Genomic DNA, 24,117 nt, shown 5'->3' on the forward strand with positions numbered 1-24,117 from the left:
GAAAAATATTTGTAGGGGCGGCTTACTCAGGAACCGCCCGTAGAAATGACCTTGGGTATATAATCAAGAGCTCGCGGGAGGCCAAAACAATTCTAAGTCCTGGGCGCTTTCTTCCTCTCGAACGTCGGCAGGCTGCAGATTTTTTTCTCCGCCGCCCCCATTGCCGCCGCCGTCTCCGTAGCCTACAACCGCCTTCTCTGACCTCCTCCATCCTCACCTAACTGCACCTCCGTCCACCGTTCCCCAACCGTCGCCTTTCCGCAGGCCGCCGGGGCGGCTAGGGTTTGCCAGATCGAGCTCGCAGCGTCGGCCGCCCTACCACCGCCCTATCTGGGACCTGTACCTCCGACCTCGCCGGCCCGCGTGCGTGCTCTGATGACATCGGCGGGGGCAAGGGTTTGAGCTCCGCCGGCTCGGCCTCGTGCTCTAGCTGGTGTCCCCGCCACCGGCGCTCCCTCTCCGACCTCGACCACCGAACTCGCCGGCCCGCGCGCGCTCTCCGGCATCTACTTCTGCCGTCGCCGCCTCCCGTGCTCTCTGGCATCCGCGCTCCTCCAACGACGGGCTGCACGTGCTCTCCGGCTCTACAGGTACTCCCAACCCCTTCTCCATTCCCCAGCCCTGCAGGTCTATCAAACCGCGAACTTGTAGACGATGGATAGCTTCCAGATGATATTTGATTAATGGAACTAGCTATTGACGATACATTACTTCTTCGGAATCTTTCAGCTCCGAGAATACACAACTGAATCAACAGAAAAATACCCAAGATCTGATACCTGCAAAAGGTTGCGAGCTAACTTTTATCTGTTGGTGAATTTCAATCTTTCAAAAGGGAAACAGTTTACATGAATATGATAAAGTAATTGAGATCTGCAAATTCATTTGTTGACATGTAAATTCATGACATCCTTTGTTGTATCAAAAAATAAAGTAGATAAGAAAATAAGTAAAACATTACCTAGGCCTTTGATTCATTGGCTTGTCAATGAATACACTGGTCCTCAATCATACATATATATATAAACTACAATTTGATCTTACATTCTATAGAACCTAACAATTAGTTCAGGATCCAAATAGGTATGAACTAACAACTAGTTGGATAATTTTAATTAGATGGCTATTTTTTAACCATAACTAAGAACTAGTTCTAGTCCATCCAAATAGGGCCTAACGTTCACGCTCCCTATGCTATAGAGCTATGACACCGTGATATTTCGTACACTAGTATGAGGAAGCAACTCTTATCTATCCACTGATCTTATTAGGAGCCGGTGGGTGAGGCCGCCTCGCGTCCTCCGCATCCTCCACACGATGGACGCACGGTCAGTCCTGGGCGCTGCCGGGCAACGTCATTGCCTGACCCATCATCTTCTCCTTCTTGTGGGATCGCCTTCCATTGATCTAGGGTCTGGGAGTTTCTTTTTGGATGGGAATTTCGATCCACACTATGCGGACCAACCCCGCGCCCCCATGCATGCACATCGGCTAGGCCAGGCGGCGGCCGAGTGGCCAGGCCATGGTCGGAGGCCCCCGCGCGCCCGTGCCCCCGCTCGCGCTCGCTGGCTAGGCCAGGCGGCGGCCGGTGGTTGGGGCTGTGATGGTGTGACCTCTAGAGTGGTTGCAGAAGCCGTGCGCGTCCATGCGTGCCTAAATCTTCACCAGTGTGAACTGATCGGCCGACATCTGCGCCCCCATAGCGGCGGCAGGCGCGCTAACCTGCGGGGCAGCAGTGGCCTGAGAGCCAGTGAAGATATCAGCAAGGAGGAGGCGGATCCCATTGGCAGTGGCGGCCCTAGGGGTGGCGGAGGCCTAGGAGTCCAGGCAGAAGAGCATATCCTCGGTAGTAGTGATAGAGGACTCCGGCAGAGGCAACGACCATGGCCCCAACGACGGCAATGGCCTTATGGGCACTGTTAGCCTAAACAGTCATTTAGCCCATTTAAACACCGTGTAAATGCTACATAGTGGTGCGTCGTTTTGTTTAATCATCCGTGTAACCCTTTTAATTGGCCGTTGAGCCTGTTTAATGGACCGTTTAGCCCGAATAATGGCTAAACTGTAGGGGACCAACTGTTTACCATTAACGTTTAGGAAAACACTACCTATGGGCGGTGGAGGACTTGGAATCTGGCGAAGCAGAAGTGGACCCCGTCGGCTCGCGTCTGATCGGCTAGTTCTAATTGGACAATGACGAATGAAGGTGGGCTAACCGGCGACACATTATGTCGCCTCACTTGAAGCGGGTGAAGATGGCACCAACGGAGGCTCGCAGCGATGGTGCACTAGGGTCGGCGGTGACTTGATGACTTCCACCCACCGAATCTAGCCGTTTCAGGAGTGGACGTCGGGAAGCGTCGGAAAGCAGGGAAGTGCTGAGGTCGTAGTTTTTTCCTAAACGTTTGGTGCCCCTTGCTGGATCTGAAGCAAGGGGCAGCAAAGGTTCGGAAGAGTCTAATTATTTTACTTTGCACGTGAGACGAGACCCACGTTTCCTTTTTTTTACTCAAAGAGTCGATTCATCCTCAGTACTGTACTCACCACGTGGCTGTTCTCCGTGCCTCTGTTTGTGCCAAGCACAAAGAAAACACAACAGCTGAGGCTAAGTGAGGGGTCGTCAAAAAACTTAAAATCCTTGGATTGAGCTTGAGCATAAGGTTTGACGGAGGCATTATTGCGCAGACCATTACCATCAATATAATATAATGCCGTGCGGGTGCAGATCAAGAACTTATCTTATGAGCTAAGAATTATTGACATACTGGAACCCAATTAAGTATGTTACAGAATATCAGCTGGGAAGTATGTGCAAAATGAGGTAGAGATCGATTCATCTGAAAGATGAAGCAGAGACTGAAAAAAGCAGAGGACTTCTAGGCTACCTGCAGAGGAAACCATCGACGTGCGGGCAGGCACAGGCACATGTCCGGTGGAATGGAAGCTAGCTGCAGGCTGCAGCTGCCTTCGCTAGACTATGCTGCAAATAAAATGCAGTCCTGCTGGTTACCTTGTTGATCGGTGAAGACCGTGGCAAATAGCAGGTCGATTAATAAGCTTACCACGCGACTCCAATTTCTGATCAGCTCAACGTTGGCCTACGAACAGGTTCCGTCTATCGCAGGTTACACCTCTTGCTCTATGGTGAATCGCGGGAAAGAATTCCCTGGCCTTTAGAAGGTTCTTTGAAAAATGTTTGCTGATCAGCGTCACAAAGGCTGGGTTGGAATCATTAGCAGAAAACAATGGACCTCAAAACTCTGTCCTTACTTGCCATGGAAGATGTACACCCAAATATAGGCATATGCATGCAAAGGAAGGCCTTAGAACAAGTTACATGCAAGATGGCAAAGTCACACGTGTCAAGCTAAGTCAGATGCTGACGCATCTAGCTTTGAGGCATTATGAAAATTGCTGGATTTGGACGATGATTGTTCGTCCGGGATGGCCATCGGAGATTCAGGTCAGGAGACAGGAGAGGACAGGGTGGTGTTGTTCATCTGATGGATTTTCTTCAACCACGGGCAGCACATTTTCAGCGTAGATGAGCTTGCTGTCTTCTTCTAGTTCACTGTCTTCCATTTTGTCGTCATCTAATGAGACAATGCCATGGGTAGTGAATCGATGAAAATCTATTATCTCGCAGTTTTCACGGCCATATGTTGAGGTTTCCTGTGCCAGCCTTGATTTTTCGATCAACAATGTCTCCAGATGCATGCAAATCTGTTTCAGCAATTTGCTGTTCAGAGACTATTTTTCAGTGTACCATGGAGAAAATAGGTTATACTCATCAGCTCACAAGTACAACATCATGTTCTATTTACATAGTTCAAGGGATGCAGTGATACTCTTTAGGTGTTGTTAAGAACAAGCTGACAGTACCAACAATTTAACGAGATACTGGAATCAAACTTCTCATCATATGAATCTAAATTTATGTAATGCTGAATTTTCAAAAGAAGCAGAGTACTAATAATTTGACCCTTTCATGCAAGTGTTCAGAAATGGCATCAGCATTAACAACAACTTATTTAATTTATTTAATCATAAGATTCACATGTAGTATCGGTTTGATTATGAATTATCACCTATTCAATTTTCTTGACGAATTGAAAATCAAGATGTATGTAATTCATGAAAAGATGTTAAAGATGATAACAACCAAGTTTGATAGAAAGATGATTACCAAGTCATCAACGTCTTTAATTTTTTCCCCTTTCTGCTTTGTTTCTAGCAAGAGCTTGTTCTATACTTCTAGCTGAACGCATCTCTGCTTCGCAAAAATCTATATTGATTTAAAAGATTTCTGTTCACGGAGTAGAAGTTTTGCTTTAGCAGCCATTGTATTAGCAACCTGAAACAATTTATAGGTGGAAAGACAAAGGGATCATGTCTGGTAGATAGTACAAAGAATAATCCATTACTTATCCGAAGCATTCATCTAACGTCATAATGATCATGAAAAGACAAAAAAAAGTGTTTTATGAAAAAAAAGTTTGGCTAATTCATTGTATTCAGAGAAAAAAGCTTACTTTGCTAATCATATGGCCACGATGCTTATGTTTCGATAATGCTACAAGCCGTAAGGAAACACCGGGAAACTTCAGCAGGTATCCTTGTCAATTCTTGAGTCTCAACTACACTACAGTCAACAACTTAGGCCCTATTTGGATTGCAGCTGCTAAATTTAGTCCCTCCTAAATGGTTTAGTCCCATTTCGTCACTCCAGAGTTGCTAGAGAGGACTAAAGCCTTTTTAGTCCCATTTAGTCATAGTGTTTGGGTAAAAAGTTACTAAATGGGACTAAATAGGACTAGATTTAGGAGCTTCTAGCTGAACCAAACACCCCCTTAGTAGATGGGCAAAGGAACTAGAAATAAATAGATTGGCAAATTAAAGAAACGGGAAATAAGCAGATGGGCAAAGGAAGTAAAAATATTTCTTGGTAGATAATACAAATATCTCTCTCATTGTAGTTTGAGAAAAAAAGAAAATACAAATATCTGTACTGAAGACTAATGCTGTACCCAATTTCATAAGATTAGAAAACAAAAACTTTGATGCTAATCAGACTACAAGGACCATTAAATGTTTGCATGTTCCCCAACAAGGGACTCTGGTTTTCTACATAGAGGATGTATACTATCGTATTTGTCATCAAGATATAAGCATGTGGCACCTTACGTCGTTAGAAGCTTACAGTTCAGTCTCCTGAGATGCAGATTCAGGTTGATGATGAGAGATCAGGATTCAGGAGTGCTGGGTGTATGTGTATCTACTGCTGAATTTGGCATATGTGAACTTGAACTGGCAGGTTTCCTTCTAAGTTGAATTTTCTTTGTTCCTCAATGATACTAGATGTCTTATTATCCACAATTGTGAGCCCTTCCTGTTAAACAAAGGAAGTGTCAGATCATCAATTTACGAAATAGCTCCATAGGATTATGCCATTGATAGAAATAAAGAAACAAAAGGAGACGTACAGAGTTAATTAAGTAAAAACACATTACTTCCAAAGCATTTTTGTACTTCCACTAAGATGGTTGACTGAAGCAGAAAGAGCCTCCGGTTTGATCCGTGATGCAGCATCTCCTGCCTCCAGTGGTTTTCAAATGACCAACAAGAGTTAGGGACCTAAAATTACAAAAGGTTGCGTGAGCCTTAAACATAAGGCATCCTAGAACAATACTGAAGAGAAAGACAACGCCACACACGAGAAGTACACTTGTGTCTATCAGTATGCTGAGATATTCAGATACACTTGATGCCTCACCTGATCTTTGTTGGGTGGACCGGTGTTGCTATGATGCTGTGCTTTTCTTTAGTCGTCAAAATTATGTGCCATTCTGTCCTCGTTGAGAATTCCCATGGTTTTACTTGCCAAAGTTTGGCACAATCCATGCTTGGGGTCATTTATGGTTTTGAACGATGTGTAACCATATGATAAAGCAGAGTCATGCAAAGGGAAACCAGCATATGAGGAAGCAAGGAGGGAATTATATTTACATCTGGCCTTGTTGCGCATCTCCATCGATCCCGCACTGAAAACCTCAGGCATCCAGTGTGTTTGGGCACCTGTGACGGTTACTGACTACTATGGTGCAGCTGAGGACAGCCTGGCCCGACGGCACAGCTGCTGCCAGGCCAAGCGCACGGCGGCCAGTGGCCTGCTCGCCCGGTGGCGCAGCTTCTGCTGCCGGCTGCATAGGGAAGAGGAGCAAGGACAGCATCGGCTCGGGAGGCGCTGGGAATAGCACGTAATCGACCGGGCAGGTGCGGCTGCCAGTGGCCGTGGCCATCCAGCGAGAGATAGCACGCGCGTGACACTTTCCATGGTCAGAACTTTGACGGGTGAGAGAAGACCATGGTCCAAGAGATGAAGGAGGAAGAAAAGGACTAAAATGACGGATTTACCCTTATTCGAAAATAAAATAGAAAATAGAAAATAGATCTTATCCCACATATTTTGGTACTAGCCCCACCTAATTTGTTACTATCCCCACATGTTTGGTATCTCTAGGTACTTTCAGTTGGGTACCTTCTATTTTTCCACCGTCCCATCTTACCCAATGGATGATCCATGTTTTTTCCAACCATCGTAAAATTTCTCTTATAGAAATAGAGAAACAAAAACAAATGCGTTAAGTAAAAACACATTACTTACAATGCATTTTTTATTGTTCCATCCACTAAGCTGGTTGACAGAATCAGAAAGAGCCTCAGTGGTTTTCAAATGATCAAAGGTCTGACTCGTGATGCCGCATCTCCTGTCTTCCAGTGGTTTTCAAATGAACTAACAAGAGTTACGGGCCTGAAATTACAAGGAAAGAAAGCCTGGAATAATATTAATGAAGTGAGAGACAATGCCAAACACAAAAGGTTCATTTGTGACTGTCAATATCTTCAGATACTGTTGCTGCCTCACCTGATATTTTCTGGATGCACCGTGTTGCTACATGGTTGTTCTTTCCTTCAGTTCTTAAACGTAGGCACCAAGCCATCCTTGTCAAGAATTCCCTTGGCTTTACTTGCCAAAGTTTGCCAGAACCCAAGGTTGGATCATTTATGATTTTGAACGATGTGTAACATTATGATGAAGCAGAGTCCTGCAAAGGAAAACCAGTATATCATCTCATTGTGCTGTGGGCCAACTACTAGTGCTGTGATACAAACAAGGTGATTGTGCATATCAGATATTCAGATCACCAAAGTAGCTTACGTGTCATGATTTAGGGCGTCTAATATAATAAGGTGGAACCAAACAGTCAGCAGCCATTCATGATATGCCACAATACATGGTCTTTGTTGAGCCAGTTTTCTTTCCTTCTGAAAAGTACCAATTAACGGCATGAGATTCAAATAAAACTAAAGAAGGGTGCAATGATGCAATATTGTACCTGAAGAGGAAAATTGCTAGAAAGTATCATCAACAAGGCATATGCACCATGATCTTTATTCATTGAAACAATTCTCTTTTCCTCCTAAAAGTACCAATTCACGGTATGAGATTCAGTGCAATAATGCAATATTCAGGAAAAATGGTAGAGAGTGATATGATCTAGGAACTGAACTTGTAGGAGAGATTGAATTTGTTGGATAAAGAAATAAATAGTTGGACATGATATGATCCACTTGTAACACAGAAGCATATGGCAATGGGTCATATCTATATGCAAAAAATAACTAAAACAGTTCGGTTTGCACAGTCATTGAAACCACAAATCCAAGAGCATAAGCTGTTTTTTTTATTTGGAACTAACCTGCAGATCGATGTATAGTGAAGAGTTAGAGTGCGTGAAAGGCAGGGAGAAGCAGAGATTCAGCTTTCCGCATCAGGAATGAAGGAAGGCAATTGTATGTATATCTGGCCTTGTTCCCTTTAATTTCTGGCATTCCTCATAAATCAGATATGGGCAGCGATCTCATATTTTGAATTGCAATGATTTGTAATTCCTGGAGAGAAGGGAGGGCCAGCAGAGCCCTGCAGTCTTCAAACGACAGGCTTTGGAGAGATGTCAGGAGCTGAAATTATAGATCGTAAATTCAGTCTACAAAAGAAATAAAAAAATCAGTTTGCACACTTAATGAAATCATAAATAGAGGAGCAAAAGGTGTTTTCTTTTAATTTGGAACTAACCTGCAGATCGATGTACACCGAAGATTTGAGCGTGGTCTGAAAGGCATGCAGAAGCAGGGATTCAGCTTTCCAAGGCAATTATACGTATATCTGGCCTTGTTCCCCTTAATTTCTGGCATTCCTCATAAATCTCGGGACTGCAATCATCAATGCGCAGCACACGAAGTGAATCGGGGAGGCCCTCCTTGGGCAGCGATCTGATTTTATGAGGCCCCCAGATTAGTAATTCCTGGAGAGAAGGAAGGCGATGCAACCCTTGGGGGAGGGACCGCAGAGCCCTGCAATTCTCGAACCACAGGGTTCGGAGAGACGTGAGGAGCTGAAGCGCCTCGTCCTGCTCTTCCGTGAAGTTCTCTGTCCGCCAATCATAAACGAAGTGTAAGTTCTGGAGGGTAGCGGAGAGGCGGCTGCAGATGGGAGCAACAAGCACTGCGGAGATGCTGTCCACAAAAAGGCTCACTAGTTGGAAGGAACCGGCGGGCATTGCTTGGGTCCTTGCCACCGCTGCAAGTACATCAGCTGCTATAGAGTATGGCTCAGCCTCACCACCTCTCCGATTGTCCACCCACAGATGCTCGAGGTTGGATGTGATGAGGGGATCGAACCCATCCGCTGTGATATCCTTGCAATTAACAAGATCTAGACAGGTAAGAGATGTGAGATTCGCGAGCAGAGCCATCGGCAGCGTGCTTTGCTCACCCATAAGGCTGAGTTCCTTGAGGCACGGAGGGAGAGGGTAGATGATGCTCTGAGTCTGAGATGCAACTCCTCCCATGGACCACCGAGAGAATAGCTTGTCACAATTTATTATGGTCACAGACTCGAGCGACGAGAGGCCACAGAATCCAGCTCCTTCCTCTAGCTCCACAGGCAGGATCAGATTCTTACACCCATCGAAGGAGACATCTCTCAGCGAGCTGGAGGGTGGAAACTGCAGTACCACTTCCTCATGATCCTCATCTGATGATGCGGTCACAACCAAATGAGAAAGAGAAGGGAAACACTTGAACAAATCTGACAAAGATTTTCTGGTAAGAGGAAATTGTGTGAGTTCGAGAGATTGGACTTCGTGGAGCACAACACCATCATCCAGTCCTCTCAAAAACATTTCTTCACATCTATTGACCGTTGTATATTTTAGGGAGTGTAGCTTTTGAAGATCCATAAATGAGAAGCATGATGCATCCTGAATTGTCAACCTTTCTACATCACCAAGATTGTGGAGGGCCAATTCAGAGGGCTTCCAAATGTTCAAGCCAGTACGATCATAAGTCAAGCACTCCGTCTTAATACGGGATACCATCATCGTGTGAGGCAAGGGAGGAAGGTACAACTTTGGGCATCTATGAATGTCAAGATCACAAAGACTAGGGAACCATATGGTGTTCTCTTCTGTAAAAGAAATAGGCCAACCCGAGAATAGCAGCGTAGTGAGCATGGGACAATCAGTGCAGCTGATTTTTTCAAGCCTTGAGAACAGATGACAGTTAGGTCCCCCAACCCACTCCACGAGTTCCGGCATATCACAAAACTCAACTTCCTCCAAGTGTGTGAAACTTTTTTCTGTGGTGCCACCGAAGAAGTCAAGTCCAATCTGAGATAACCCAATAATGTTTTTCAGCTTTAGCTTTCTTAAGTGATACATCTGCCCAATAGGTGGAAGGTTGGCCCACGACACACTCTCTAGATGTAGGGTCTCCAAGTTTTTCATGTATAAGTTGTTGCTGCACAACCAACCAGGACCAATGGAGCCATCATGGTTTACAATGCAGAGTCTTCTAATATTAGAGTGTGGCTGGATACTATCTAGGATATCATGTCCAGTGGACTCTTGCTTCTCATTCCAAAGTAATCCCAACTCAACTAAATTTCTCTTTGCCATCAGTTTGGCTTCTTTAGCTTCTTGCCTGGTTGTTACATTTTCAAGCCCATGTATATTGAGCACTCCTCCAAGTTCTTCTAGTTTCCCCAACTCTCCTAGCTCAAAGCCAAAACTCTCTTTCTTGACATGGAATTCTTTCAATTCTTGTAAAAACTTCATTTTCCCCACCTCAGGAACATTGGAATGAAAATTTTCCGAAGCAACAAAATGGCGTAAATTTTCAAGACGGCTAATGTCCTTAGGCAAAGAACAACCACTTTCCCATTGTTTAAGATCTAGAAATTTCAAGTAATAAAACGTAGACAATGTGTTTGGCAAAGACACTTTTGAGTAATCAGGGGAAATAAGTTTTAAGTACCGAAGATGGACAAGGTTTGAAAAGTTGTGTGGCAAGGAACTATGGGAGTTCATGAATATAGATAGAACACGAAGACCTCTTATTTCCTTAAATGTATCCCTTAAAATATTGACTAGGCGTAACCTACTGTATTCTCCAAAAATCATCAAACTCCGCAAATTTTTAATGTCTATCCTTTCCTTCAATTTACCCATGTCTTCATCAAAATTCTGAATATGAGTATCATGCATGAAAATGGATAGGTAACGAACAGTTTTTGGGATTTCATTTGCGTCAAAACTAGAACAACTGATATAGGCACATTCTTCTAATGAAACGATCCTTGAAAGATCATGAAGTAAATCATGCATTACGTAAAAATTATCATGTCCTTTTATAAGAAAACCATTATCTAATAATTCATCCAAATAATCTGATCCTATGTCCTCAGTTTTTTTATTCTTCCTAGTACAGTCTATGATGCCTATTGAATCCCAAAAACAAATAATCTCAAGCTTCTGAAACTTATAATCGTCAGGGAAAAGGGAAAAACATGAAAAGCATTTTTTCAGATGGAAGGGAAGGTAGTCATAGCTAATTTTCAAGGCTGGGATAATATCATTGTCATGATTTTCTTCTAGCCACTCTTTGTTGTCAAGAATTTTCATCCAATGTTCCTGAAAGGGTTTTTTGATCAATAACCGACCAACTGTTTTGGCTGCAAGTGGGGAGCATTTCAACTTATCTGCTATTTGTTTTGCAATACCAATTAACTCTCGATCACCATGCTCATCTTGGATCCTACCAAATGCACATATTTGGAAGAATTTCCAAAACTCATCAGGATCCAAACCACGGAGGTCAATTGGATTAGTTCCTTTTGTCACCATTTCTACAATTTTTGGGAACCGAGTTGTGACAAGAATCATGTTGCCACTGGTCTCATCCTTTTTTAATGGAGCTAATAGTTTTTCCCACTCTTCAGTACTGCTACATTCCCATATGTCATCCAAGACAAGTAGAAACCTTTTGGATTTCAACCTCTCTGCGATGGATTTCTGAAGCTGGTCTAAGTTGGCAGTAGTATCATTTGGTATTTTATTTCCTTCATTATCAGTTGCAGGTAGGCAGCTCAGGATCTCTTTGGTGAGATTAAGCACGTCAAAATTAGTCGATACACATATCCAGACATTAATATCAGGAAAACAGTGCTTAATCCTTGGGTCATTGACTAAGTGCTGGGTGAAGGTAGTCTTTCCAATACCCCCTGGGCCAACTATAGGAAGAACAGACAAGGTTTTACCACTCTGTGTCACACTGATAATCTCCTCTATAGTTTTCTCAAAGATGGCATCCCTCCCAAACAACTTCTCCTGTGTGATTTGAGAGCTTGTGTCGGGCCTTTTAGTGAAGGCAGGTATGTGTGGCTGAGGGTTACTGTCTGACACTATCTTGAGCAAGTCAGAGACAGGAGTACAGTTAGAGTGCAGCTCCTCTATGAGCTGCTTGATTTTGTTGGACATTTCCACCCGGTTGAATGGCAACTTTTCAACATGGCCACCGTGGTGAAGAGACATGGCAGCAGCAACATCATCTTTTGAACGGCAACAAGAGAAGCATGAGAGCCAGTTACCAGAAGTGTGGCGAGCAGCATGGCGGGCATGCTGAGCTTTGGCGCCGAGGCCACCGCCCAAGTCCGGAGTGGCCTCTTGAGTCCCGTCCAGCTTATCCTGGATGATGAAGTAGTGTAGCTCGTCGAGAGCATCCTCAGCCTCGTCGGCCTTCTTGCCGAGCTTCTCGAGCAGCCCCTGCAGGCCATGTTTGTTGGTGAGGTCCCTCCCCTGGACCTCGTCCAGCAGCCCTCTGGTGTACATCATCTTGCTTTCGATCTCGTCAAGGTTGAGGCCGAGCTCGGTGCTGGACACGTAGGCTTTCACCAAGTCGTCGGAGAGCTTGTTGAGGACTTGGCCGAGGAGCCAGTTCGCCGCTCCGAGAGCCGCCTCCATCTCCTCCACCGGCACCGGCAGAGATGGATTTGGCTGGCCGCAGAGGAAATTGGTTTGAGTGGTTGGTGGACTGATCAGTGGACAGTTTAGCAATGCAACGAACAGTGTGCTGCAAAGGCTGGATGTGCGCACACTTATTATAAGCAATGGAACCGGTGGTTCCTTGAATGGCCACAGGTTGCGTAGCAGCGACGCGACTACATATAAAATAAAATACATTTTCTTTTGCCGGCCCACTTTTAGGCCCTGGGGAGACAACTAAACAATGGCTTACGGTACACGATCAAGATGCGGTGGAAAAGATAAACAGTCTGTTCGTTTTAGTTGAAACGATCGTAAATTATTATTGTTGATCGAGGAAAAATACTATTATAACTTATAATCTACGATGGTTCACGAACTGTCAGTTGTCACATCACATCACGGCGCGTGCTCAGTAGCGTTGGCACCATCCACCCACCCACCCACCCCACGGGCGGACCCAACACAGGGTATGCCTGGGGCCCAGCAATAAGTCACAGATGGGTGTGCGGGGGCGGGACACGAGTAGCGCGGCATCTACGTTCGAAAAGAACGGGGACAGTGGGAGATGTTATAGTAATTATTTGGAATGATGTTTCATTTAGTGGAGTATGCCACGTGGCTTGCATGTGGAGATTGAAAGATAGTGAGGTTTGCGTACCAGAATGAACTTAATTGAGCTAGTCTCCCAACTAAAAGCGTATAGAAATGGATACAACCCAACTTAACCCAGTTCAACACTAGAACCAAACACAAGCCACACTAGCAGAGAGTTGGTAGAAAATAGAGAATCTTTTTAAACTTTTAATACTGTTTTATACTAGAATACATAAATAACCCCTCACACAATTACAAGATATACATCTTTCAACATTTGATGTTGGCCATTTCAAAAATAAAAATTCCCATCATAACGATGTTCACCACTGATACCCATACTTGTTGCAGTGAACTTAAAAGCATGAACCTTTGACCACCGACCATAGAAACAAGATAAAATTTTGGCCATCTAGATGATTTGTTTTAATGGTGGTTTTTGTGTGGTCTAAAAATAATAAAAATCTTTTTTTTAGAATTACATAGTACAACGCAGACGCCCACAACATGCACGCACACTCACCCTCTCTGAACACATGTACGCAAACTCTACCCCTATAAACACCTCCGAAGGACTGAGCCTAATTTTCTTTCAAATAATATTAATTCGTAACTACTCAATTTAAATGGGAAAAGTATCTCACGTGGGTTAGACTTTGGGCCTGTTTGGATGGACTAAACTCAAGTTCATGTTTTGGATGGCCAATAGAAGGTCTAAACATTAATTAATTATGGTCTAACAGTAGAGGCTAATTGATGAGTGCAACACATTAAAAAAAGAAAATTTTAATTAGTCTATATTTAACCTATTATCCAACAACGGACTAACATGGCCTTTGCCGTAACCATTCATCTCCTCGCAGATGCCGAGGTACGGAGCAACACGCTTGCTGAGCCTTGGGATGAAGTCCCCGTTGGATGCACTAGCTAAATTTTAGTTGGTAAATTTTAGCTGTAGTGCATTCAAACAGCCCATTGTCCTCCCAACAAATAGGAACCAGCTAATCCCATTAGCTATTGGGACCCGGCTAATCCCAGCTAAAATTAGCAAAAGACGAATTTACCCTCCCGCAAAAATGCTTTGGACCACATGCTCCCCTTCCGCGTCCATATCTGCTGTCTTTTCCACGAGCGCCGCTCGGAGCTTCAACCCACGCCGGCGCCGCCCATGCCACCCACGCCGCAAGCAGTCCGCGTCTTTCCCCTTCCTCGCCCTGTGCTCGGAGCTTCAACCCTAGCCGCTGACCGCACAAATCGGCACAGCCGCCACCGGTCCCCGCCGCCCGCCACTGTCCCCCGAAGCGCCATGAAGATCCGGCGGCGGCAGCCCGGTACACACGGCGGGCAGATTCGGTAGTGGATCCTCGGTGGCGGTGCGTCGCAGCACTCCTCGGCAGCATCGCGTCGCGGCTGGCGCGGCCCTGATCGGCGGCGGCGCGGCGTGGCTCCCCCACCTCACCGACGGCGGATCCGGTCCCATCGTGGCTCCTGGCAGCGGATCTGGTCCCCTCGTGGCTCCCAGCGACAGCTCTAGAGGCGACGCCCTCCAGCACCCATGGCGGGCGGCGGCGCCGGCCACATCTACACCACCGGCGGCGGTGCCCTCCTCCATCGCCAGGGCCCATGGCACTGAGCCGTCGTCAGCGGCCAGCTGTGGTTTCTCCGTGCAGTCTCGCTCGGTCAGCTCGCGTGGCGCAATTCTGGTCTTCTCTCTTCTGGACGAGCGATAGCTAGGAAAGGGCAATATGGTCAAGAAGCACCAATTAACCAGAGGATCCGAACATCATCAGCTAAACTTTAGCTGACTAAATTTTAGCGCGGGTGCATCTAAACAGTGCCGAAGTCGGCATCAATCAATTCATCTACAAAACAAACCAAACACAATAATCGCCCTGTTCGTTTGGTTTATAAGCCGTAGTTTTTCAGCCAACGAACAGTATTTTTCTCTCACAATAAATCAGCCAACGGTACTTTCAGCCATGACTTATCAGTCAAGCGAACATGACAGATGTCTCGAAGATAGCAGCGTTTTATTATTCTATTTTTTTTTGGTTTTAGCGAAAAACCAGTTGGAATTTTCTTTTCTTGTCGCCACTGACAGTGGGTAAGCTCCTCCGGTCGTCCCTCCCCTGCATCCAGTGGTTGCCCTCTTGCTTTAATTAAGCACATCACACGTACACTAGTATGCATCCGAGCGTTGGGGAAGAAATTAAAGTTAGCACGGAAACGTCATAAGCTGTGCTGTACTACTTCTCTGTTGGTAGCAGACCAGATGTACATCCTTTCCGTGTGCGTGTCACTGGAAGGAACGAAGGAAAGTATGCGATGCGGCGAGACAGAGTGGTGCACTCATCACTGCTGTGTGCTGATGCCTGATTGAGGCTGCTCACGGGTGGTCCTCTATTTCAGCAATCAGCACTCACTGCTGATGCCTGATTGGTAAAGTGTTGCTTTCGTTTCCAACTGGAAAAGTGTGGACCGCCGCCCCATCTGGAAAAGTGTTGCTTTCGTTTCCAACTTTTCTTCTCCCAACCATCTCCCCACCATGTTGACATCTGTAATCTACTAGTACTATAGTTGTCAAAGGATTAGAGCGTTTCCTTTCAGCCCGGATGCTTTGCTTGTGGTTTTTATTTTTCTCGATGGATGCCCATGTGCAGCTCAGGCTTTTGACACCTCTGCAATCTCTCTATGCTTGCTGCTATTAGTATACTTCTCTGATTAGATCTACGTACTCCTTTGTGCACACGTTGCTTGCTACCCGTGTCTGGTGACACGCTGTCGTACCAAATACTGTATACTTGCTTTGCTAATGCTAGCTGGCACAGGGTAATTCTCTTATTTTTTACATGCTACCGTACCTATTACCATAGCACTTACAACTGTAACAAACTGGGGGTCAGCTATCTGAAAAATGGTTATCAATTTACTGCACAATACTACCTTCAAATTTGTACTATATTGAATAAATTGGTTGAGCCTGATTCCCATTTCCGGTTGCTTCTTGCCTTGTTTGCTGGAGGTTCTTAAGGTGTATGCAAGGGTCTATCCAGGTGTCCACCGCTAGACTGCACCACATGGTGCTCAGAAGGTCCTGACTTGGGCTGTACGAGTATACACGAAACATGAGCATATCCATTGGCGTGACTTTTGTTTCTTCATTCATCCAATCGGTTATACAACGGTTTCATCCATGCACGAGTAGCTACATGAATGGATGTACCCCTAAAAGCTTGTTACTTGGAATGCTTTCCGTGTGCTTCCAGCTGAGGATTCTTCAGTGGGTGGTCATCGCCGCCAACAAGTCAGGCACCTTTGTGGCTGGGCGTTTCCCTCTTTCTCTCGCACCGTTATAGCTTCCTACGCATTATCTCAAGCTTTTGAACATCGTAGCCCTCTATTCTGCTCGAGCTATGTACTCTGGTGCGCATATGAGAGTAGAGTAGTCTCCCCAGTCGCCCAATCTAAGAATGAGGCAGGGGCAGCGATTTCAAGCTTGTCGCTTTTGCTGATGCCCTGGCAAAGTGCACCACCATGTGGGGCTGTCTGCATTCTTTAGCATTCTGCTGGGAGGACGTGTGTTAGTGACTGACTCAAGAATCTTAGGCGTGCGATCAAGTTGGGCAGGGCATATTTTGGCCTTTTGGCTGGTGCCAATACTGACTCCAGACTGCAGAGAGCATGTGTTTGTATCTCGTCACATGCTAAAGTCATATGTATAATTGCACAGTCTTGTCAGGCTAAAGTTTACCCAAAAAAAAAAGTTATGACAAAGAATTGATTTAATAAGGACCAAGTGTGCATATGAGCATATCTCGGTTCAGAGTTTCAAACTCATACCAGGGGATTTTTGATTGGAGAAATGATGCTTAGCCTCACCCTCATATGAGTGCATTCAGTTTCTAATTTTTTTTATTCGGACAAATGGATTGTTCCACTCTTGTGCTGACAACTCATTTCTTCTATCTGGCTTTGCGGTCTGGATCTCCAAACCCATCGCCAAATCCATCTCCGAAGCCAAGTCCCAAGCCGTCACCAAACCCCTCGCCGTCAGGCGGAGGCAAGTGGTGTGTGGCCAAGTCCGGCGCGAGCGCAACCGACCTGCAGAACAACATCAACTACGCCTGTGGCTATGTCGACTGTAAGCCGATCCAGAGCGGCGGCGCGTGCTTCGACCCCAACAACGTGCAGTCACATGCTTCGTACGTGATGAACGCGTTCTACCAGGCCAAATTAATGGCCTGCACGACTACGACTGCGACTTCAAGGGCACCGGCGAGGTCACCTCCAGTGACCCCAGTAAGTTCCCAATCTGACCTGCATGATCTCTGAACTGCAACTGATATATATACATTATCATGGCGTATCTGAATCTGGATTATATTGCAGGTTACGGGAGTTGCAAATACGTCTCCTGACGGGGCGCAGCAAGTCCAGGCAGTGCGGGGGCAGGGGCACCAGCCTCGAGTCCACATCGTCCTCCAGGCTCCAGCCACGGCAACGCCGGGAGGGGTCGATACTGCCGGGCTTGCGCCACATACTTCTATACTCATGTCAGACACCCATGCTTCTTGCTCTCAATCACTACTAGTCGTTCTTAATCTTAGAAGAGCCGCCATTGCATTGTTATCATCATCCGTCCCTCTCCCTCAGCACGACGGGGGAGAGTAAACTGATGTGGTGTAGTGTATCCCAGCTGTTCTAGCTTTGTGTTTTGATGATTTGGTTGGTGGCGCGTACGTGTTGCAATTCTTTGTCGTGTGTAGTAGTGGTGAATAAAGGGTTACTTATCATTCCATTCGATGTCGGCACACAAATTGAAGTAATTAACAGAGTGAAACGAGGCCTCCTTGTTTCACGGTGTTAACTTACACTGAACATTTGCCCAGCCTAGCTACGTACACTGAACATTTGTTCTTAACTTATCACCCCTAAAATTCTCCCAACTTGTCCTGCACAACTAGTTCAATGTTTCTTCAGATCAGACTTACCGTGTGGCAGTTATCCAAGGAAAAGTTAGTTATCGTCCAGGCAGGCTAGCGAGGATGTGATCCAACTGAACAGTCAGTTACACTTGTAGACCCCTGCTATGTATCGACTATAGCTCCCTCCCTTCACCATTATTCAGGAATTCGGCATCTTGCACTAGCAAAACGCTGCTATTGGCCTGAAATTATTTCGATTTACTAGCCATCGTTGTTCATGGTACCTTTTCTTTTTCTTTTAATTTGAATTTAAATACAGTGACAGTGCCTGCAGTACCATCCACATAGCAGTGACGAACGGAGGCTTCTAGTGAAGCAGCATGCAGGTTACAGACCTCAAGTAACAGGTACAAACCCTTATTGCGAAAAAAAAAATAGCAGATAGAGGGACTGTTTGGTCCCTGCCTCCCTAGCCAGCGCCAGCCACGCCAATTGTGGCGCCACCGAAGGCAAAGTGGAGAAAATGGCCACCACAGCTGTGGCAAGAATCAACACAAAAAATAAACTGAAGAAGCTTGTGGCTGCCATAGTTTTCCCGCAAACCAACCATCCAGCTTTCTGTGGCTGCCGCATGTCTGGCGTGACAAACTTCGGTGGGGAACCAAACAGCCCCATGAAACCCCCTAGTAATTCTAGACAGACTAATGACACGGTAAACTCGCAGTAGTAATAGTTCTAGTTTTTGCCATGCATTTTTCTTGCTCTTATTTAGGATCAAAACGTGCATACATGGACTTTAATTTGGAGCGAGTCGCGGCCACGGTGTGGACTGGGCATACATGTCTCCGTCCACCCGAGGTTCTACGCGGTGCAAAATAGTGAAATACATGCAGCTGTACAACGGGATTACAAAGAAACACAAACAATAGGAATGAAACAAACACAAACAATTCAGATATACTACGACATAGATCATATGACCATATATATGATCAGTTCATCAATGCATGAGGAATCATGCATTGAACAGTGTGATAATGGCGACGGCAGCCAGTGCCAGAGCGGCGACCAGCATCGTCTTGCCGACCAGCAGCGGAGGATCGAGGTGCAGACGACCCTGAATAATTAATCCACAAAAGAGATGAGCATATCAAATGCATGCATGCATGCATGCGAATACACTATAATTCAGTGAGCATTGTAATTAATCACTAATAATAAGGACGCATGCATTAGCTAACGACAACTGGTACACAGGTCGGATTCAATCCCGGTTGGGAAGTGGCTTTTAGTCCCGGTTTTCCAACCGGGATTACGGATCCAGGACTAAAAGCCGGGATCATTAGTCCCGTGTCACGCAATCGGGACTAAAGCTCATCATCAGAACTAAAAAAAAATAGTTTAAATTCTAGGAGACCTCTCTTGCGGTGAGATTCGAACCCAAAATCCCTTTGCTCACGCGTAACTTCCTTACTAACACTACAGAAAACTGGCTCTTTGCCGACTGCAATTTTATTTGCCAACTGTTTTTTTTCGACACTCGGCAAAGAGGTCCCTTTGCCAACTGGAATTTCCTGCAGTCGGCAAAGCAGGATTTGCCGACTGCCTGGATTTGCCGACTGCCAGGCAGTTGGCAAAGAATTGCAGTCGGCAAAGGCAGGCCATGATTAACGCCATCCACGCCGTCACCTTTGCCGACTGCCACTCCGTCAGCAGTCGGCAAAGGCGCAGGCTTTGCCAACTGCCATCCTCCCTGGCAGTCGGCAAAGGCTCTTTGCCAACTGCCACTGATGGCAGTCGGCAAAGAATTAATTTTTTTTTTCGATTTTCGATCCCAGTTTTTTTGTGTTGCCTTGCTACAGTAAGTACATGATATATTCCAAGTTTGGGGTCATTTTGATTTATTTTGCTATATTCCGTAGATTTTTTCTGTTTCTTTGATTTTTTCCGACAGCTCCAGATTTGAACTGCAGGTACATGAAATAATGGAATCCGGCCATTCAGAAAATGATATTCATGATGTTTGGAGCATGTTGAGGCCGTGTGCGGGGCCTCGCGTGAAATTTCGACCGTGTTGGTGTCGGAACACGCCGAGCCACGCGCGTGAAAAGTGTTTTTAAATTTTATAAAATCGAAACGGAGTCCGAAAATGACGAAACTTGACGACGTGTCTTGTCATCGCATGCGGAGGCTGTGATAAAAATTTGAGAAAGTTTCGAGCAAGTGGCGACGTCGGGTGGCTAAAACCTGGACATCTCCACATGTGATAAAGTTTCGAGAAAGTTATCACGCGGGCCCACGCAGCTTCCTAGGGTGCGGCCGCAATTCCACCAGCGCCCGGTGATCACACCCGTGGGCCAGACGTAAGTAACCATTATTGATTTCACTACTTGTTCATATGACATGTCAAAAATCGAACTGAAGACTAATAATTGTTCTTAATGACTCGTGCAGTTCCTGGAAGATTGTGAGTGGAGCAGGTCAAGCACGCCATATCAATGGCATCCAGGGCCTCCTGATTAAGGAGTACTACCCTGGCCTTGTCAACGTCAACGGCGAGATGAAGGTGCCCACCAAGTGGTCCCACTTCTACCTCGTCGAGGAGGGTGGCGAGACCATCGCGGCAAAGATAAAGAGGGAGTTTTGGGTGAGTCTTTCATCGCACCGCATTGCTAAATAGTACGCATTCGTCGGACTTCTTGCAAAAAGGAAATGCTACATGATGTGTCTGTGTGCAGGACTTCTTCACGTGCGAGGAGGGTAAAGCAGCCCAGGCGGCGCGAGTGCAGGAGGCGGTCTGCAAAGATCGTCTCAAGGACCTGTACCATGAGGCGCGCATACAGGCCATCCGCGACTTCCACGCCAACGTGCTTGGAGAGAACATCAAGAAGCCCCAAATCCGCCAGAGAATGAACTCGAGGGAGGCCGACCTCACCCAAGCGCAATACGAGCAGGTAATTAAGTATGACAACATTCGTTCAGATTCCTTCAGTGAAACATTACACTAATCTTCTCGCATGTCAAATACTTGATGTCATGCAGGTGTGTCCGTCGTGGTGCGACAACCACAGGGAATGCTGGACGGAGATTGTGCGCATGTGGCGCACGGATGAGGCGTACGCGAGGCGCGCCGACCGTCAGGGCCGCCGCACGCAGATGCGAGGGGTGTCACACCACCAAGGGAATCAGCCCCTCCCCCAGTTCGCGACAAGATGGGTATGCGTCCGTTCATGTCTTAATCCTTGCGCTCAATTGTCAATACTTGTAACCATGTTTGTGTTTTCAATGCAGACGCAGACGCACGGTGAGCAGGAAATCAACGAGTACACCGCGTACCTCCTCTCTCACAAGGGCAAGGCGACGGATCCGAACAACGTCTACAACCCGGAGGACGGGCCCGATGCGTACACCAACCCCACCGCCTACGAGAAGGCCACCGAGTACACCGTCGCGGCTCGCCAGCGCTACGGGGAGACGTTCGACCCCACCGCCGAGCCCCTGGACACAGACCTCCTGCAGAGGTTGGGACCAGGGAAGCAGCATGGCCGCTACTACATGGCCCACAGCGCCCTCGACCCGTCCCAGGTTCCTACGCTGACCCAGGTTCGATCCACGCCCACGAGCTCCAGCGACATCCCCGTAGCGCCCCGGCGGCAGTCAGCGTCACAGGTAAGTGCCGTTTCGTTCATCGTTCACTCGTTTTGCACCTGTACATACAATCAACACTGCGGATGTAATATTGCAGGCCCAGATGGAGGCCAAGATGGAGGAGAGGATCGCCACGTTGCACGCGCAGATGATGGCGCAACAGATGGCTTACCAGCAAAGCCTGCAGCAGCACTACAACACTCAGATGCAGAACATGGCCAGCTTCTTCCAGTCCATGCAGACGCCCGGGGCGTCTACACCGCCTCCTCTTCCAATGTTCGCTCCACCGCCTCCTCCTTCAGAGTTTTTTCCTGTGCCTGCTCTTGTCGCTCCTGGAGGGACCCCGGTGAGTATATTGACTCTTGCTTTAACTTGTGCGTCCATGCTGCAGATACTAATGACATCACTTGGCGTTTAACTTGTGCAGGTACAGTCGACGGGTTCGAACCCGTCTCCTGGAGGTCCCGGCCATCAGATGATGTCGTATCCACCACCTGCACCCTATCCACCGTATCCACCTCCGCGTGGCCCTCCTCCGACGTACTCGTGGCCGCCGGTGCGCGGAGGGTGGCAGTACGCGCAGGCGCCTCAATTTGGTCCAAGGGGGTTTCCGTGGGCAAACCCTGGGGGCTCTGGGGGTGGAGCGGACGACGAGACCGGGGACGGCGCGACGAGCTAGGTACTTGTCAATTCTGTTATCATGTATCCACCGTATCGTCGAAGTTGTTGTCATGTATTTCTTTTCTTCGTTATGGACCTAGACTTGTTATGTTGAACTTCGTGTGATGGACGTCGACTTGTGGTGTTCGACGTGTTGGACTTCATGTGATGGTTGTAATGCACTTGTGTGGTTGTTATTGTGACATATATGTGAGATATATGTGATGTTGTGCGTTATTGTGATATATGTGGTGATGTTGGCGACAAATGTGATGAAATTGTGATATAAATGGTGCTACCGGTGCTTCTGGTGAAATTGGATTATAATTTGTGATTTTGCAGGGTTTTGATGCGAGAAAACGGAAAACAAAAGCAAAAAAAAAAAATTCCAGCTTTGCCGACTGTTTACAGTCGGCAAAGCTGGGCAAAAAAACCCCAGGACAGAGTCTTTGCCGACTGCAATGGGAGGCAGTCGGCAAAGAGGTCAAACCTTTGCCGACTGCAACTCCGAAAGCAGTCGGCAAAGAACATTTCAAAAAAAAAAATTTTCTTTCTTTGCCGACTGCCGAGCTGGCGGCCAGTCGGCAAACAATTTTTGAAAAAAAAATTCGTTGTCGACTGCCGAGGAAACAGCAGTCGGCAAAGCCTGCCGTCAGGGCTGACGGCGCCACGTGGCTATGCCGACTGCTGGCGTGGCAGTTGGCAAAGGATTTGCCGACTGTGTGCCACGTGGCAGTCGGCAAATCCGCCTTTGCCGACCCAGGCTTTGCCGACTGCTCTTTGCCGACTGCCACGTGGCTTTGCGGTCGGCAAAGCCTTTGCCGACTGGGTTTATGCCTTTGCCGACCGGGGCAAGCAGTCGGCAAAGAGGCGTTTTCCTGTAGTGTAACTCAACTGCACATCACATGTGACAAAGTCTTGGGCACTCTCCTTTTGAATTCACCCGCGGGGGACCTTTAGTCCCGGGTGGAAGACCTTTAGTCTGGGTTGATATTACCAACCGGGACTAAAGGATGACTTTTAGTCCTAGTTAGTGTTACCAACCAGGATAAAAGGGCATTCGGTGCATGTAAAATTTAGACCCGGGATTAATGGTTACATTAGTCCTAAATCCCAACCGGGACTAAAAGGTGCGAACCGAAAGTCATTTCTCTACTGCTGGAAGTTGATGAGCGAGCTGCTGGACGCTCGTCGGCAGTGGGTGGCGGCGACGGTGGCTGGGCCAGTCCGGCGATGTCGATAGGCTTGTTCAACTGGTACCTGAGGTAGCAGCTGAACCCCATGACGATAGCCGACGCGTCGTTGGTGACGCTCATGTCCCTGTACATGACGGCGAGGTTGTCGAGGAGGCAGCTGGTGCACTCGCTGAGCGGCAGGTCCCTGGTGCACTGCGGCATCCCGTACACCACCTGCCGGACAGCACGGAGAGGAGCTCGGCGAGGTTCTTCGCGTACGGGCTATTGTCGGTGTAGTTTCTCGTAGCCGAGCAGGTGAAGTTGTTGAGTGTTGACTACCACTTGCGCCGTGGTCGTGGTCCCGAGCAAGACGGCGGTGGTGACGACGGCGAGGAGCGAGCAGAGAAGGCGAGCTGGATGCATGGCGGCCAAGACCCGGTGTGTTCTGCGCTACGTTCTTCTTGATTGACTCACACTGACTTGCGCATGCAGGTTGCATATTATTATGTATATATATGTGTGTGTTGCATCTATACACGACACGACACGCGACGCGGGAACACGATGGAGCAGGCGGCCAATCCGCCAATGTCAAGACGGGCGTAGAAGACGACGAAGGAGCAGTCAGCAACTCCGTCCTCGTTTGGTGCAAGCCTGCCCACTGGTCGATCATGCATATGGTCTCCACGAAACGTGTTGCCGCGCCGGCACCAAACAAATTAAACCTCG

At 47.0% G+C, this 24,117-nt stretch overlaps 3 protein-coding genes across 12 annotated transcripts; 1 reads left to right on the forward strand and 2 right to left on the reverse strand.

Annotated features, from left to right (window-relative positions):
• Positions 1-3,169: 3,169 nt before the first annotated feature.
• On the reverse strand, positions 3,170-12,529 carry LOC136502820 (disease resistance protein RGA2-like). Of its 10 annotated transcripts, none has more exons than XM_066498064.1 (10): positions 8,138-12,529; positions 7,761-8,048; positions 7,398-7,481; positions 7,220-7,326; positions 6,926-7,106; positions 6,665-6,834; positions 5,511-5,634; positions 5,201-5,389; positions 4,187-4,354; positions 3,170-3,723 (listed from the first exon to the last, which is right to left on the reverse strand). In XM_066498064.1, exon 1 carries the CDS (start codon positions 12,360-12,362, stop codon positions 8,199-8,201), a length of 4,164 nt encoding a protein of 1,387 aa, XP_066354161.1. In that variant the 5' UTR covers positions 12,363-12,529; the 3' UTR covers positions 3,170-3,723; positions 4,187-4,354; positions 5,201-5,389; positions 5,511-5,634; positions 6,665-6,834; positions 6,926-7,106; positions 7,220-7,326; positions 7,398-7,481; positions 7,761-8,048; positions 8,138-8,198. The 10 variants fall into 10 exon arrangements, with proteins under 10 accessions (XP_066354161.1, XP_066354164.1, XP_066354163.1 ...); XM_066498067.1 differs by having other exon boundaries at positions 3,170-3,739; XM_066498066.1 differs by having other exon boundaries at positions 5,185-5,389.
• LOC136505639 (uncharacterized) lies at positions 3,460-6,299 on the reverse strand. The gene is made up of 3 exons (XM_066500806.1): positions 6,096-6,299; positions 5,303-5,389; positions 3,460-3,723 (listed from the first exon to the last, which is right to left on the reverse strand). The coding sequence occupies exons 1-3, from the start codon at positions 6,297-6,299 to the stop codon at positions 3,460-3,462; spliced, it is 555 nt and encodes a 184-aa protein (XP_066356903.1).
• Positions 12,530-18,428: 5,899 nt separating the features above from the next.
• LOC136505641 (uncharacterized) lies at positions 18,429-22,372 on the forward strand. The gene is made up of 9 exons (XM_066500808.1): positions 18,429-18,617; positions 18,936-19,010; positions 20,189-20,268; positions 20,360-20,552; positions 20,644-20,859; positions 20,948-21,121; positions 21,197-21,574; positions 21,651-21,899; positions 21,981-22,372. The coding sequence occupies exons 1-9, from the start codon at positions 18,429-18,431 to the stop codon at positions 22,230-22,232; spliced, it is 1,806 nt and encodes a 601-aa protein (XP_066356905.1). The 3' UTR covers positions 22,233-22,372.
• Positions 22,373-24,117: the final 1,745 nt, after the last annotated feature.

The sequence above is a fragment of the Miscanthus floridulus genome, chromosome 14 (genome assembly GCF_019320115.1).
Source record: "Miscanthus floridulus cultivar M001 chromosome 14, ASM1932011v1, whole genome shotgun sequence".
NCBI classification, from domain to species: domain Eukaryota; kingdom Viridiplantae; phylum Streptophyta; class Magnoliopsida; order Poales; family Poaceae; genus Miscanthus; species Miscanthus floridulus.